At 44.6% G+C, this 12,236-nt stretch overlaps 1 protein-coding gene across 12 annotated transcripts in view; it reads right to left on the bottom strand.

The window, feature by feature from the left end:
* Positions 1–12,236, bottom strand: part of auts2a (activator of transcription and developmental regulator AUTS2 a) — a 1,221,519-nt gene that overhangs the window by 151,185 nt on the left and 1,058,098 nt on the right. For all 12 annotated transcript variants that reach the window (XM_078224989.1, XM_078224996.1, XM_078224993.1 and 9 more), the window contains exon 7: positions 6,476–6,524. In XM_078224989.1, the coding sequence (XP_078081115.1) occupies positions 6,476–6,524 (49 nt within the window). The remainder of the gene's footprint in view (positions 1–6,475; positions 6,525–12,236) is intronic.

The raw sequence follows: 12,236 nt of genomic DNA, 5'->3' as shown, positions 1-12,236 counted from the left end.
ACTGTGACCCCCATCCGTGGGTTCCAGATTCCGTACTCCAGAATTACACTGTGTAGTGAGATGCTGACCTATACAATGTCACACGGCATCATCACACAATGTCACCTGGAGCAATTATGCGTACCAGCCCATGTTTTAATCGGGCAAGTAAATGTTTGTGAAATAGGAAATTTGCTTATGGTATAAATCAGTCCCACTCTAGATTTTGGGTACAAAGTCATTTTAACCAAATTACTTAGCCTGGTAGAAATGGGAACGAGAACACATTAGTCTTGTGACAAAGTTGAGTTCAAACATAAGTCCCAGAGCTAAGAAGACAATTTCAGAACGAGCGTCATCAAAATGGAGGATATTGTGTTGATAGGTGAGAATCCGATAAGATCACGTACACGCCAGGGGACCTCCAGTCAAGAAGTTGAAGGACCATTGAAAAAGATAAGAACAACGTTGGGAATAATCTATTAAGTCACACATTGTCTTGGAGAAAAACAACTTAACAAGATGAATTTAAGGGAATAGCAAATATGTCCCTCTGGCTAAAACATATTAATTACTAAGTTGGTTGAGTGAGTTTGACAATTAGCTGCAGCACATGGCATGACTCCCAATGGCAGGCGTCAATTCTCCAGCTGCCACCCAGTGCTAAAGGCAGGTTAATTGCTTAATGACCTTTACTGCAATGGAGGAAGCTGCTTTTGGAAGACCTTTTTAAAAAGGACTCTCAATTTAAATTGGAGCATAAAACAAGCTTACCTCATCAAAGTCAGGCCCACGGGGTTGAACTTAAATGTCCTCAGGATATGGTCACACACTCGTAAGTGACTGAAAAGTATTACACTGTAGCGATTTTGTAAACAGCAGAGTGCTTTACTCCCATGTTTGTTTAGCTCTCGGCCTTGAAGTCTTGCCAATGCTTCCAGTTGAAACACCTTTTGACTTTTTGCCAGTATTGTCAAAGACGATTATTTTGAAAACCTGTTCATCTTGCCACAGTGGCGCTCTAAGGCAACTAGCCAACACCTACTAAATACGATGGAGTTAAACATGATAGCCCCTGAAAATGGGGGCTTGGATTGCGTTGCAGTGTTAACTCGCACCCGTTGCTTCTGATGCAGGCACCATGCCAACTTTGCGCTCGCTGCTAATTTGCAGGATTGCTATGAGCAGCCAGGGCTAAGCGCATTGTTGAGTGGCTGCGCACCTCAGCGGGGGTTTGTGCGGGACTTGCACCATTTAAAACCAGCCTGCACAACTTAAGGCCAGCCCGCACCTCTTAAAGGGGAGGTGCATTCTAGCTGGAGCAGTTGCTGCACTCTTTGTGGAAGCAGAAGAAGGGTGAATTATGGTGCTACGGAGCGTGCCTCAAGATTATCTGACAGTGCAATACAGAGGGAGTAAATGGCCATGGTAGTTCATGCCAGGAATCAGGCCCAAAGAAGTTCAATGATGGCACTTGAGTGTTTTGAATCCCAAAATCCTTACAACTGCACTACTGTTCTCTCATGTTGGTTAATTCACCACATTCTCTTCACCCACATACCAACAACCTTCATATATCAGCACTTACAAATAACACTCATAGCTTCTCCCCATCCTTAGCACTGTTACAAGACTCTCAACCATATCTCAGAGCCCGCATACACTGTCTGCTATTCAACCACAACAGCCACATCATCCAAACAGATTGCAACACAATCATTAAGTTACACACCTTAAGAATGTGCTCAGGCCTCTGTTCCATACCAGATCATAAAGCAGCCAGACAAAACTCCACAAGGCAACACCTTCCAAACCCATGACTGTTACATTCTAGAAGGACAAGGGCAGCAGATACCTGGGAACACCACCACTTAGAGGGTCCCCTCCAAGTCACTCAGCATCCTGATTTGGAAATATTATCACCATTCCTTCACAGTCGCTGGATCAAAATCCTGGAACTTACTCCTTCACAGCCCTATGGATGTACATACTATATCTAACTAAGGAGCAGCAGCAGTTCAAAAAAGCTTCTCGAGGGCAATGCGGGATGGGCAATAAATGTTGGCCTAGTCAGCGATGCCCACATTCCATAAATAAAATCTTCGGCTGGCAGCGAGGATCTCGCCTCCTGGCTGGCGAGCCAGCAGGAGTCCTGCGTTGCCACTTCTTTGGAAGGCCCGATGGATTAGGGCGGCATGGTGGCACAGTGGTTAGCACTGCTGCCTCACAGTGCCAGGGACCCGGGTTTAATTCCTGGCTTGGGCCACTGACTGTGTGGAGTTTGCACGTTCTCCCTGTTTCTGCGTGGGTTTCCTCCGGATGCTCTGGTTTCCTCCCACAGTATGAAGTCTCACAACACCAGGTTAAAGTCCAACAGGTTTAATTGGTAGCACAAGCTTTCGGAGTGTCGCTCCTTTTTCAGGTGAGTGAAGAATTGTGGCACCTCCACATCATTCTTCCCACAGTACAAAAATGTGCGGGTTAGGTGGATTGGCTACGCTAAATTGTCCCTTAGTATTGTGGGTATTAGCTAGGGTAAATACATGGGGTTATGGGGATAGGGCGTGGATGGATTGTGGTTGGTGCACACTCTATGGGCTGAATGGCCTCCTTCTGCACTGTAGAGTTCTATGATCTTATGCTAATCTGGAAGACCGGTGGGTCTCCCTCCAGAACCAAGTCCCTGGAGGTGAAAGTCCTGCCTGCAAAAAGCTACTGGGCAAATCAGACCAGCAGAGGCGGCTATGGTTGCTGTCAGGACTGCACCATCCCCACTCTCTGCGTTCCCAGAGAAAGGTAAGTAATTAGGAGGGGAGGGGGAGTTCTCAGGGTGAGAGGGTCATGAGCAGATGGGACAAAGGGGTCATAACCAAGTGGAGAGCGGGTGGTTCTCAGCAGGTAACTAACTCCCCTGCCCAATGCCCACACCCTCGGTCAGGAACTGAGTGCCTTTAATCGTGGAACCATCTCCCCACTGCCACCATAAAGCCTCCGGATGACAGACAACCGTATACTTTTATCAGTCATGCCGCACATCAGCAGGCCTGCCTGGAGTTGGATTAATCACTGCAGTGGCAGGAAGAGACCCTTAGGTTAATTGGCCATTCAAGGCTCTTTAGTGACATCTTGGCGTGATGGTTAACCTTGGACTTTCCAGGTCATACCTTGATTCAGGTGGAGACAGGAAGGCAGGAAGGTACAACACTAACCCGCCAAATGAAGTGCCCTTCCTGTCCCAAGCTTGCCACCTCTGGGAGCAGAAGATTCCGCCCAAGTAGAGAGGCATAGAGACAGCTGTGACTGCAGAGACGTGTGGACAGTTGTGGTTGCACATGCGTATAGAGAGTTGTGTAGAACCATTTAGATAATTCTGTAATGGTGTACAGTGTATGTACAGTATCAGCATTTTGGGAGGCAGTCAAAGATTTGAAATTCACGAGTCAGGAAATCATAATAAATAAAACCTTCACAAACGAGTGAGTGTAGCTCACTTAAGTAACTATGAACAGGTGCCAGGCATTGACCTACAGATACACTTAGATGCATTGTGTTGATGCTTATAATCATTCTGGATTCCAACATGCTACATTCATTCTATATGATGTCTCACTGTACATTCTTTCAAGATGTTATCTTGGTTACAGCTGTTGCCAGCTCTGTAGTTCCTTGTTGTTCTTTCTACAAAGTGTGCTCGTCTCTCTCCAGTCCCCTTTCACAACACTCATATTTAGTGATTAATAGCTCCACTTTGTAAAGGCAATTCCGAATGAGACATATGGGCTGTGAAACCCAGAACTGAACTGAAGTTCAGCAATTATTTCACCTTCTGCAAGCCCGGTGTTTGGTTACTCCGATGGGGGTGATAGTTCTTGGCAGTCTGAAAGGTTAAAACTCTTGGTTGGTCTATGCTGAAAGGCAGGGACACAATCCATGGACATCGTCTAACCTGTCTAACTGACAATCGTTTGTGCATGAACCTGAACAGAGTGTGTTGCGAGGTTACTGAGAGTAGGGAACACCGCAGTAAAATCCAATCCGGTGTCAGCCACAGGTGGTATTACTCCTGCTTCTTGAGCAGGAAGGTTGTGGGTTCAAGTCCCAATCCAGAGACTTGACCACAAAACCAAAGCAGAAACCAGAAACTCCGGCTGAAGAAATGCTGCCCAATCGGGTAGCATTTAGAATGATGTGTTAAGTCAAGGCCCTGTCTGCCCTCTGACGGCCCTTTTTCAGAGTGGACCCCTGGCTAATATTTATCCATGATGTGGAGATGCAGGCGTTGAACTGGGGTTTACCCCAGTCCAACACCGGCATCTCCACATCATGACTACCATCGACACCGCAAACTGTCGGTTCCAAGTGGAAAGGATCTCCAAGAAGATTGCGCATATCGACACAGACATCAAGTTTCTACTAATATTTATCCCTCAGCCAACACTATTAATGCAGATAATCAGGTCATTATCACCCTACTACTTGTATGCCCAGGTTGTGGGTTAATTCCCCAAGCTGGCTGGGGGCAAAGATGTTTCGCCTCAAGGAATGCATGTACCTTTAATTGTCCTGTCCCATTTTCAGCAGAACCTTCTGGGTGTAGATCAGCCTTTGCACTCACTGTCGTATCGTATCCATTAGAACCCCACCAGACACCCTAGATGCTGAACATGGTGGCCTTCACCTCAATGGATGAACAAGAGATTTGTAGAATCTTCCATCGTGCAAATTGGCTGATGTGTTTTCTACATTACAATGGTGACTAGATTTCAAAAGTCCTTCATTAACTATAACGCACTCTGGGACATCGTGAAAGGTGTTAGATAATTGCAGGCCACTCTTTTTATTGAATAGCTACCCACATGCATTCTTCCAGCATGGGTCACTGGATGGCTAATCACAACTCGGAACTCTGGGGCATTACATTACCTGTGGCTGCAAACACTTACGGTAATTGTCGTAGCATGACACTGCCCTGGGTGTGCTCAATTAGCTCAGCACCGTACAAGATATAAAAAAAGTTTTCCTACCCTGTACAATTTCAGTTTAAATTGTTACCAAGCATGGACCACACAGAACTTGGGTTGAGATCCCAGTTCCTATTAAGCTAACGCTGTAACAATGTGAAGCAAGCACAAAAGATTATTCAGGAAACATCACTCTGAATAGCGAGAGGTACCCAGGGGCCAATTTATTAAAAAAAAATGGACCTCTGAGTCACCGACCTGATAATATTTTCAATATTACAGTAAAACTAAAGAGAAAGTAGGTAATTATTAAAAAATGGGGAGCACTGTAAAGCAGCAATTAAAGGAACAGATATATAATTAGATCCACATATCCAAAATTGGAATCCAGGTCAACCGCATGAAATTAAGTCTTTTTTCACTCAACCGTGTTAAAGTGAGTACTTCTTGTAATATATTGTATAGACTCTCATATATTATACAGACTCTCAGATTTCTGGGAATGTGATCACAATTAGGTGTAAGGAACTTAAAACTAACAGTAGCCAATTGAACAAAACATTCCTAACAATATTCACAAGAAATGAAGTTTAAATGCTACATGTCTTAGAAAATGACCTGAAATATTGAGCCTCATGCACCTGTCTTGATACAAGTATTGAGATTATATCTTCACAACAGGACTCCTCTCGAGCACAGCTTTTTTTTACAATGCTCAGAGAGTGAATACAAGTTCCCCAGAACAAAACAGTTGCCATACTTCCATTAACCTCTGCTTCCCACCCCCCTTCCCCACCCCAAATGATCTCTGCTTCCCCAGTCAAAGTTCCAAGAGTCCAACCTCCAAACACCTGCATTTACACTTATCTCTTGTCACTCATGCTGGCAACACAAATTAACACATGGCATGAGGAAAACACTCGAGGGGGGGAAAAAAAGGTTATTTTCATGGAAATAAGGGCAGAAGAAAATACACTAAAGGCCTATTTGTGTGTGTTTCCTGGCAATGTTTTTTCTTATATAAAAAAGCTGCTGTTGATTTAAGGCCACACAAAGAAACCTTAATCCTTTCACGGGAACTAAATCACCTCAAAAAAAAACTGCAGTTGGATAAAGAATCTCTGTCAAGCATGGCCATTCACAACTAAATGGATGCCACAAATCAAACTGTATGAGTAAACAAAGATGAGAATGTGGGAAATACATTCAAATCCAGAAAGAAAGCAAGGGCAAGAGGAAAAGCCTTTTGTTCATCAATCATCCTTTGCTTCTACAACTTGAGAGCCCTTCACCCTAGTTACCAGCAGTGAAGTAGGAATGTTGATTCAATGGTTGCCCTCTTTTATATTACTGGCTGCAACCACCACCACCACTTCCCCCCCCCCCCCCCCCCCTCCCCCAACAAAAAAAAGGAATACTGAAATCTCCACAATCAGCAGTTTAAAAGTGCCACTTCGCATATATGGCTTAAGGTCAGTAGCCTCGTTCAGGAGACAGCGATGAGAAGATGGTGAGGGGATGGGGAGATGGCCTACCTTTACTTGTGGTAGTATTGAAAAGTTTCTCTGAAGTGGCATCCGAAACCTAGAGGAGAGCACAAAAAAGAGTTATGTTTTGATTAGGAGAAAAAAATTAGTGCAAGCATATCTCTATGTAGTTACTTTAACCCTCCACAAGATAGAGCCAGAGTATTTTTCTAAACAGCATTTGAAGATTACGCCTTAAAATAATCTTGTACATCTCTGGACTACAGATTGAAAACCAATACTTAAGTATGAAGTGCGATTAATGTAATTTTGTTATAGGCTTCCTGACAAGCTGCTGTACCTTGTACTCTACTAACCACCATTTTTGTTTGACTAGATAGCTTCACAATGTTGGAACATTCTGGACTTGGAGCACCTCATCATCCAGCTCAACATTGCATACCCAGAAATGCAAGCTCCACCATTTTCTACCTTATTTGTGACAGGCGCAACCACTTCCTTACATTGTTACAAAGGGGAAAAAAAACATTTTCCTCCAAAATAAAACTTGTTTTGTGTTGTAATTGTCCGCACATATTCATGAAAGGCACAAAGTGAGCTCAAGGCATGTCTACACAGAATACAGCTTTTGTCTTTCAATCTCTCCCTCCTTCCTCCCCCCCAACTCCACTCCCTCTGACCTGCATCCAACTTCAACCTTTAACCTAACCCAATGGCGCAGGGTCACAGCATCAACAACTGCACCTTTTTACGACAGGATTCAGCGTCAAAAATAAAGCAATTAAGAAACAAATTATTAAATCCTCAACTACAAGTAGCTTTCAGGGTTGCAAATGATGTGAGAACATAAAATTAAAACGCTCAAAATAAATGATAAGTTCGAGATTCCTCAGTGGTCTCTTTCTCAGCTCCTCAGCATAAAACACTTCTTTTTTCAGTAATGGACATGTTGAAGAGGAGTGTTAAAGATGAGAGACAGGAACTTCCAGCTGCCAAGCTTTAATTTGACACAAGAATTATTATTGCAACTCAAGCCCCTTTTCTCCCTTCATCCCGACGCTTAAAGGGGCTGTACCAGGTCCGTCACTCCATTATGCCATTCCATTCATGTGGGGAAAGTCCATCCAGGGAACTAGAATGTTCCGTAAGCCAAAGAGCAAGCTGCCCTGGCAGGAGGGCAAGAGCAGGGGAAGAGCGAGGTGGCTGGATGCTACGCCGCCACTTGCAAGACACATGTTGGCTGCTAATTATTTCCCTGTCCCTGCAGTTCAAACGGCCGATAAGTTGTCACTTAGAGCAGTGTGGCGATTGAAGTGGTACAGTGTTCTTGATCATCCATTATCAGCGGCTGCCAGGGTGCAGCAGTATCAGGTTCTGTGATAAAGCACCAGCCTGACACAAGAAAATCATCATCCCCTTGCGAGAAGGCTCTTTCCTCTCATTAAATGTAACCTTATCGCTCGAACACTGCAATCCTTTGCAAATGACAACGGCATTTAATCTAATTTTCCAACAAGCAAACCTGACAGCACCCTCGTTTCTTTTTGACTCCTGAAACACACAGCCCAGCAGAAATTAATCTGTCAATCAAAATGTATGAAAGAGGACAAAATAGAACCCCCCTGACACTCATCCCCCCCACCCCCATTGCTTGTCTGCACATGAAAGACTGAGACACAGAATGAGATACCCAGACAAAGCTCAAACTAAAGCTCACGCACTAATTACTGAACCCGTGACAGTTTACCAGGAAGTTAGAATGACTCCTGAAGGTTAAAGGTAAAGGAATATTCAAGCTGTTGTGAGTAGTGTTCAATTACACACACAATTGACTGATGTGGCAATATAAATTGGATTCCTTTCTTCAAAGAAACACAAGATAGGCTAATAGAAATGCTACTCACTGATGTAATACCCAATTTCCTTTCATCACCTGGTTTTTGCAGAGTATCGTTTCACATACGTCAAAATCGCTCCTTTGTCACTCCTTCATTGGTTGCTGTGCCAAGCATCAACTCACTCTGCCAACCTATCTGGGCGCCATATTGAAAATGCACCCAACATCACTGACCCACTTTTGAAGAAATAAGATAGACTTCCTGAGAATGAAGATGGAACTCCAGAAACATTATGAGGCCAGGAGATGGACTCCCTCCAAGACACCGAATCTGGGTGATCCACCTACAAATGCTCCCTCCACCCACTGCACTGGGGCTCTAGGTCCAGAGTTGCCGGCAAATTCCATCCTGAACTCCGGAGGTAACCCCAAGCATTGTGTTCAGGTGAGTGCCGGCCTCTGCACGCCACTTTGTTCCAAACATGTTTCGCACCGGCGTGTTTTCCTACTGATGCCACGGAAAATTGATGTGGGTGGTTGGGCCTTCATCTGCAACCCATTAGTGGGATGCAAGTGAGGCTCACGTCAGCCTCCAGGAAGTTTCCTGATCCGCCATGATGGACATCTGCGGAATGTCCTGCAGGAAATTCACGTTGCTGTAAAGCTGATTTTTGGGTCTCCCACTCCCTCCCCCCTATGTCAGCAGGAGCACAGGAGAACTCTGCCCATTGTATTTCATTCCAGCAATTTTTTTTCCCTTTTCTCCTCTCCTGAAGGGAGTTGAGTTCTTGATGGCCAATGATTCTATTGCTGTCTGCCTCTCTCTCTCTCTGTTACCTCGACGAAGGGGATTATAAATTCATCTGTGATCTTTAAGAGTGTCAATGGTCCATTCAACCTTGGGAAGGGGATCACAGCAATCTGATCCTACCTGGCATCAATAGGAGCAACTCCCAGCAAGGCTTGGTGCCCCAGTTTCACTGTTAGGTCAATTGTTTGTGTCAATAGGAGCTATTCTGGTCAGAATGTGAAGGTGCAAACAGTTGGCCCTCTGTTGCCATACAAGGCGGCTCCATTAGTATACACACACGATCACATAAGTAACAGCAACTTTATGATACCTATCCAAGCAGCTCTTCATTTAACGTGATGGTAAACAGTGAGTGCCAAAAGTTTTACATCACAGCTGAAACCAAACTTGAGGAAACTAAGGGCTGAATTTTGCCACCCCGCTGACCACAGAAACTGTAACGGGCAGAACATGGACCATGAATAGGTCCGTTGACATCGGGTGGGATTTTTCCCTCCTGCGATTCAGGAGACCCATGGTAGCAGTTCAATCCGATACTTCCTGGTGTTATTAAATTTTCCATGCTCCCCCATTTATGTGTGAAGTGACCGATGTGGGATTAGGAACATAGGACAAGAAGTAGGCCATTCAGCCCCTCTGGCCCGGTCCCCTCCTCAATTAGATCAGAACATGTCTGCACATCAGTTCCATATTTGTGCCTTTGCTTCACATCTCTTTGATATCTTTACACATCCACATCATGTCAAAATTGTATCTGCCTACAGAGCAGATTCTGCAAGTCCTGCCTCAAAACAGAAAAAAAATGAACAGATATAAATTAGCCAGTGCAACTGGAGCCCGATTTCAGGAAACCTGAGTGAAAGGCAAGCTAAGTGTCTTTTCCAGGCCTTCTTTGTGGGCCAGGAAGAGCAGCAGTATGAGGCAATGAATTTTGGGAAGGCTCCTAAAAAGTGTTCAGCCTCTCTCTCCTGGTCATGGGCCTCTCTGCTAACATTTAATGTGGGCCTCTTCTCCACACCCCCATACCAAATTCTGAACCTCTCTCAACTCCCTATTACAGAACCACAGGAACGTTCCAACACAGAATGACGTCATTCAGCCCATCATGTCTGTGCAAGCTGAAACAAAATGGTCACCCATTCTAATCCTACCTTCCAACATCTGGGTCTGAACCTTGCACCTTAGGTGCAGATCCAGGTACCATTTAAATGATTTGAGGGTTTCCGCCTCAACCACCAACCCAGGCAACGCATTCCAGACACGTACCACCCTCGAGGTGCAGATGTGTTTCCCAATATCCCCCCTAAACCTTTTACCAATCACCTTCAATCTGTGCCCCCTGGTAACTGAATGCTCCACTCAAAGAAACAAGTCTTCCCTGTTTACTCTATCTCCGCCCCTCATAAATTTGTGCACTTTAATCAAATAACCTCTCAGCCTCTGTTTGAAGGTAAACAAACCTATCCTACCTAATCTTTTCTGATAGCTTCAATTTTCCAGCCCTGGCAACATTCATTAAAATCTCATCTCCACTCTCTCCAGAGCAATTATGTCCTTCCTGTAATGTGGTGACCAGAACTGTCAAAATTCCAGCTGTGGCCTAACCACTGTATTCAATAAAAGAAAGCATTTACATATGCCATCTTTACCTCCTTATCTACCTGTCCTACTTTTGACTGTCTACCACTGGTCTGTCATTGATTCCTCTTGAAGTATCTGTGACCAATCCACTTGTGCCAGACCACCTCGCAGCTTCATAAAATGTGTCTTTCCCCAATTTAAAACTTCTACTCCCATCCCGTTTCCATAATCATGCTAAATCTAGTGGTATTATGGTCAATATCTCCAAAACGGTCCCCTACTGCTACTTCATCCACTTACCCTGCTTCGTTTTCCAAGACTGGGGGCTGGGAGTTTCCGATCCCGTCCGTGCCCGCCGCCCCGCTCAAGTTGGAACGGAGAATTGGTTCCAGCCAAAACTCCATTCCCTTTCAGTGGCACCGGAGAATCCCAGCCATGAACGAGGATGGAGGTTTTCGGCATAAATCTAGAATTGCGTTCCCTCTCATTGGGCTTGTTATGTGCTGGCCACAAAAAAAACTCTCGAATGCAGTTCAAGAACATTGTGCCCTTCACACTGTTGCTATCCTAATTGATATTAGAATAGTTGAAGTCCCCAACATTTACTGCCTTATCGTTTTGCACTCAGAAATTTGCCTACATATATTTGCTCCTCTCTCTCTCTCAATTTGGAGATCTATAGTACACTCCGAGTAGTGTCGCTGCTCCTTTTTTTTATTTTTGAGCTAAACCAATTTGGCCTCATTTGATAATTCCTTTCTCATCATTCTTCCTCGCAGCTGTGGTTGATTCTTTAACCAGCGATACTACACCTCCAGCTTTTTAGCCCTCTCCCTGTCATGTCTAAACACCCTGTATCCAGGAATGTTGAGCTGCCAATTTTACTCCTCTTTAAACCAAGCATTCATTACAGTGATGATGTCGTGTGCTCTCCATGGCTTTGTTTACTCTACTTGCATTTACATATTTAGCGGGGGGTCAGTTAGCTGGACATCTGGTTTGAGCGATGCCTACAGCGCTGGTTCAATTCTCGTATTGACTGAGGTTATTCATGAAGGCCCCGCCTTCTCAAAGAATCTCCTTTTTAATCCTTGCTGCTTCTGTCTTTCAGAGTCACTCACCAATTTTCTCCCGCTCCCTGCTCTCGATTTGTCCTTTCTGAATCTGCCCGGAGGTACCCATCCCCAGCCAATCTAGTTTAAACCCTCCCCAAAACCAAAATAGCAAATCTCCCTGCAAGGACACTGTCTTGGTCAAAATAGATTTTTGAATCGATTCTATCAGTGTCTTTCTCAAGCTCCGGAACGGTGTGGTTAATTGGCAGTAAATGAACTTCAAATGAAGAGTAAAAGCAAAATACTGTGGATGCTGGAATCTGAAACAAAAACAAAAAATGCTGGAAAAACTCAGCAGGTCTGACAGCATCTGTGGAGGGAGAAACAGAGTTAACGTTTCGGGTCTGTGTGACTCTTCCTCAGAGCTAAAGAATGGAGGAGATGCGATGGAATATAAGAGCGGAATGGAGCAAAGATGTGCAGGTCACAAGACAGAAGTAGCATTAGTGGCAGGAGAAGATGCTA

This window comes from Mustelus asterias, chromosome 12, assembly GCF_964213995.1.
Source record: "Mustelus asterias chromosome 12, sMusAst1.hap1.1, whole genome shotgun sequence".
In the NCBI taxonomy this organism is placed as follows: domain Eukaryota; kingdom Metazoa; phylum Chordata; class Chondrichthyes; order Carcharhiniformes; family Triakidae; genus Mustelus; species Mustelus asterias.
This window is presented reverse-complemented; position numbering and strand designations above follow the sequence as displayed.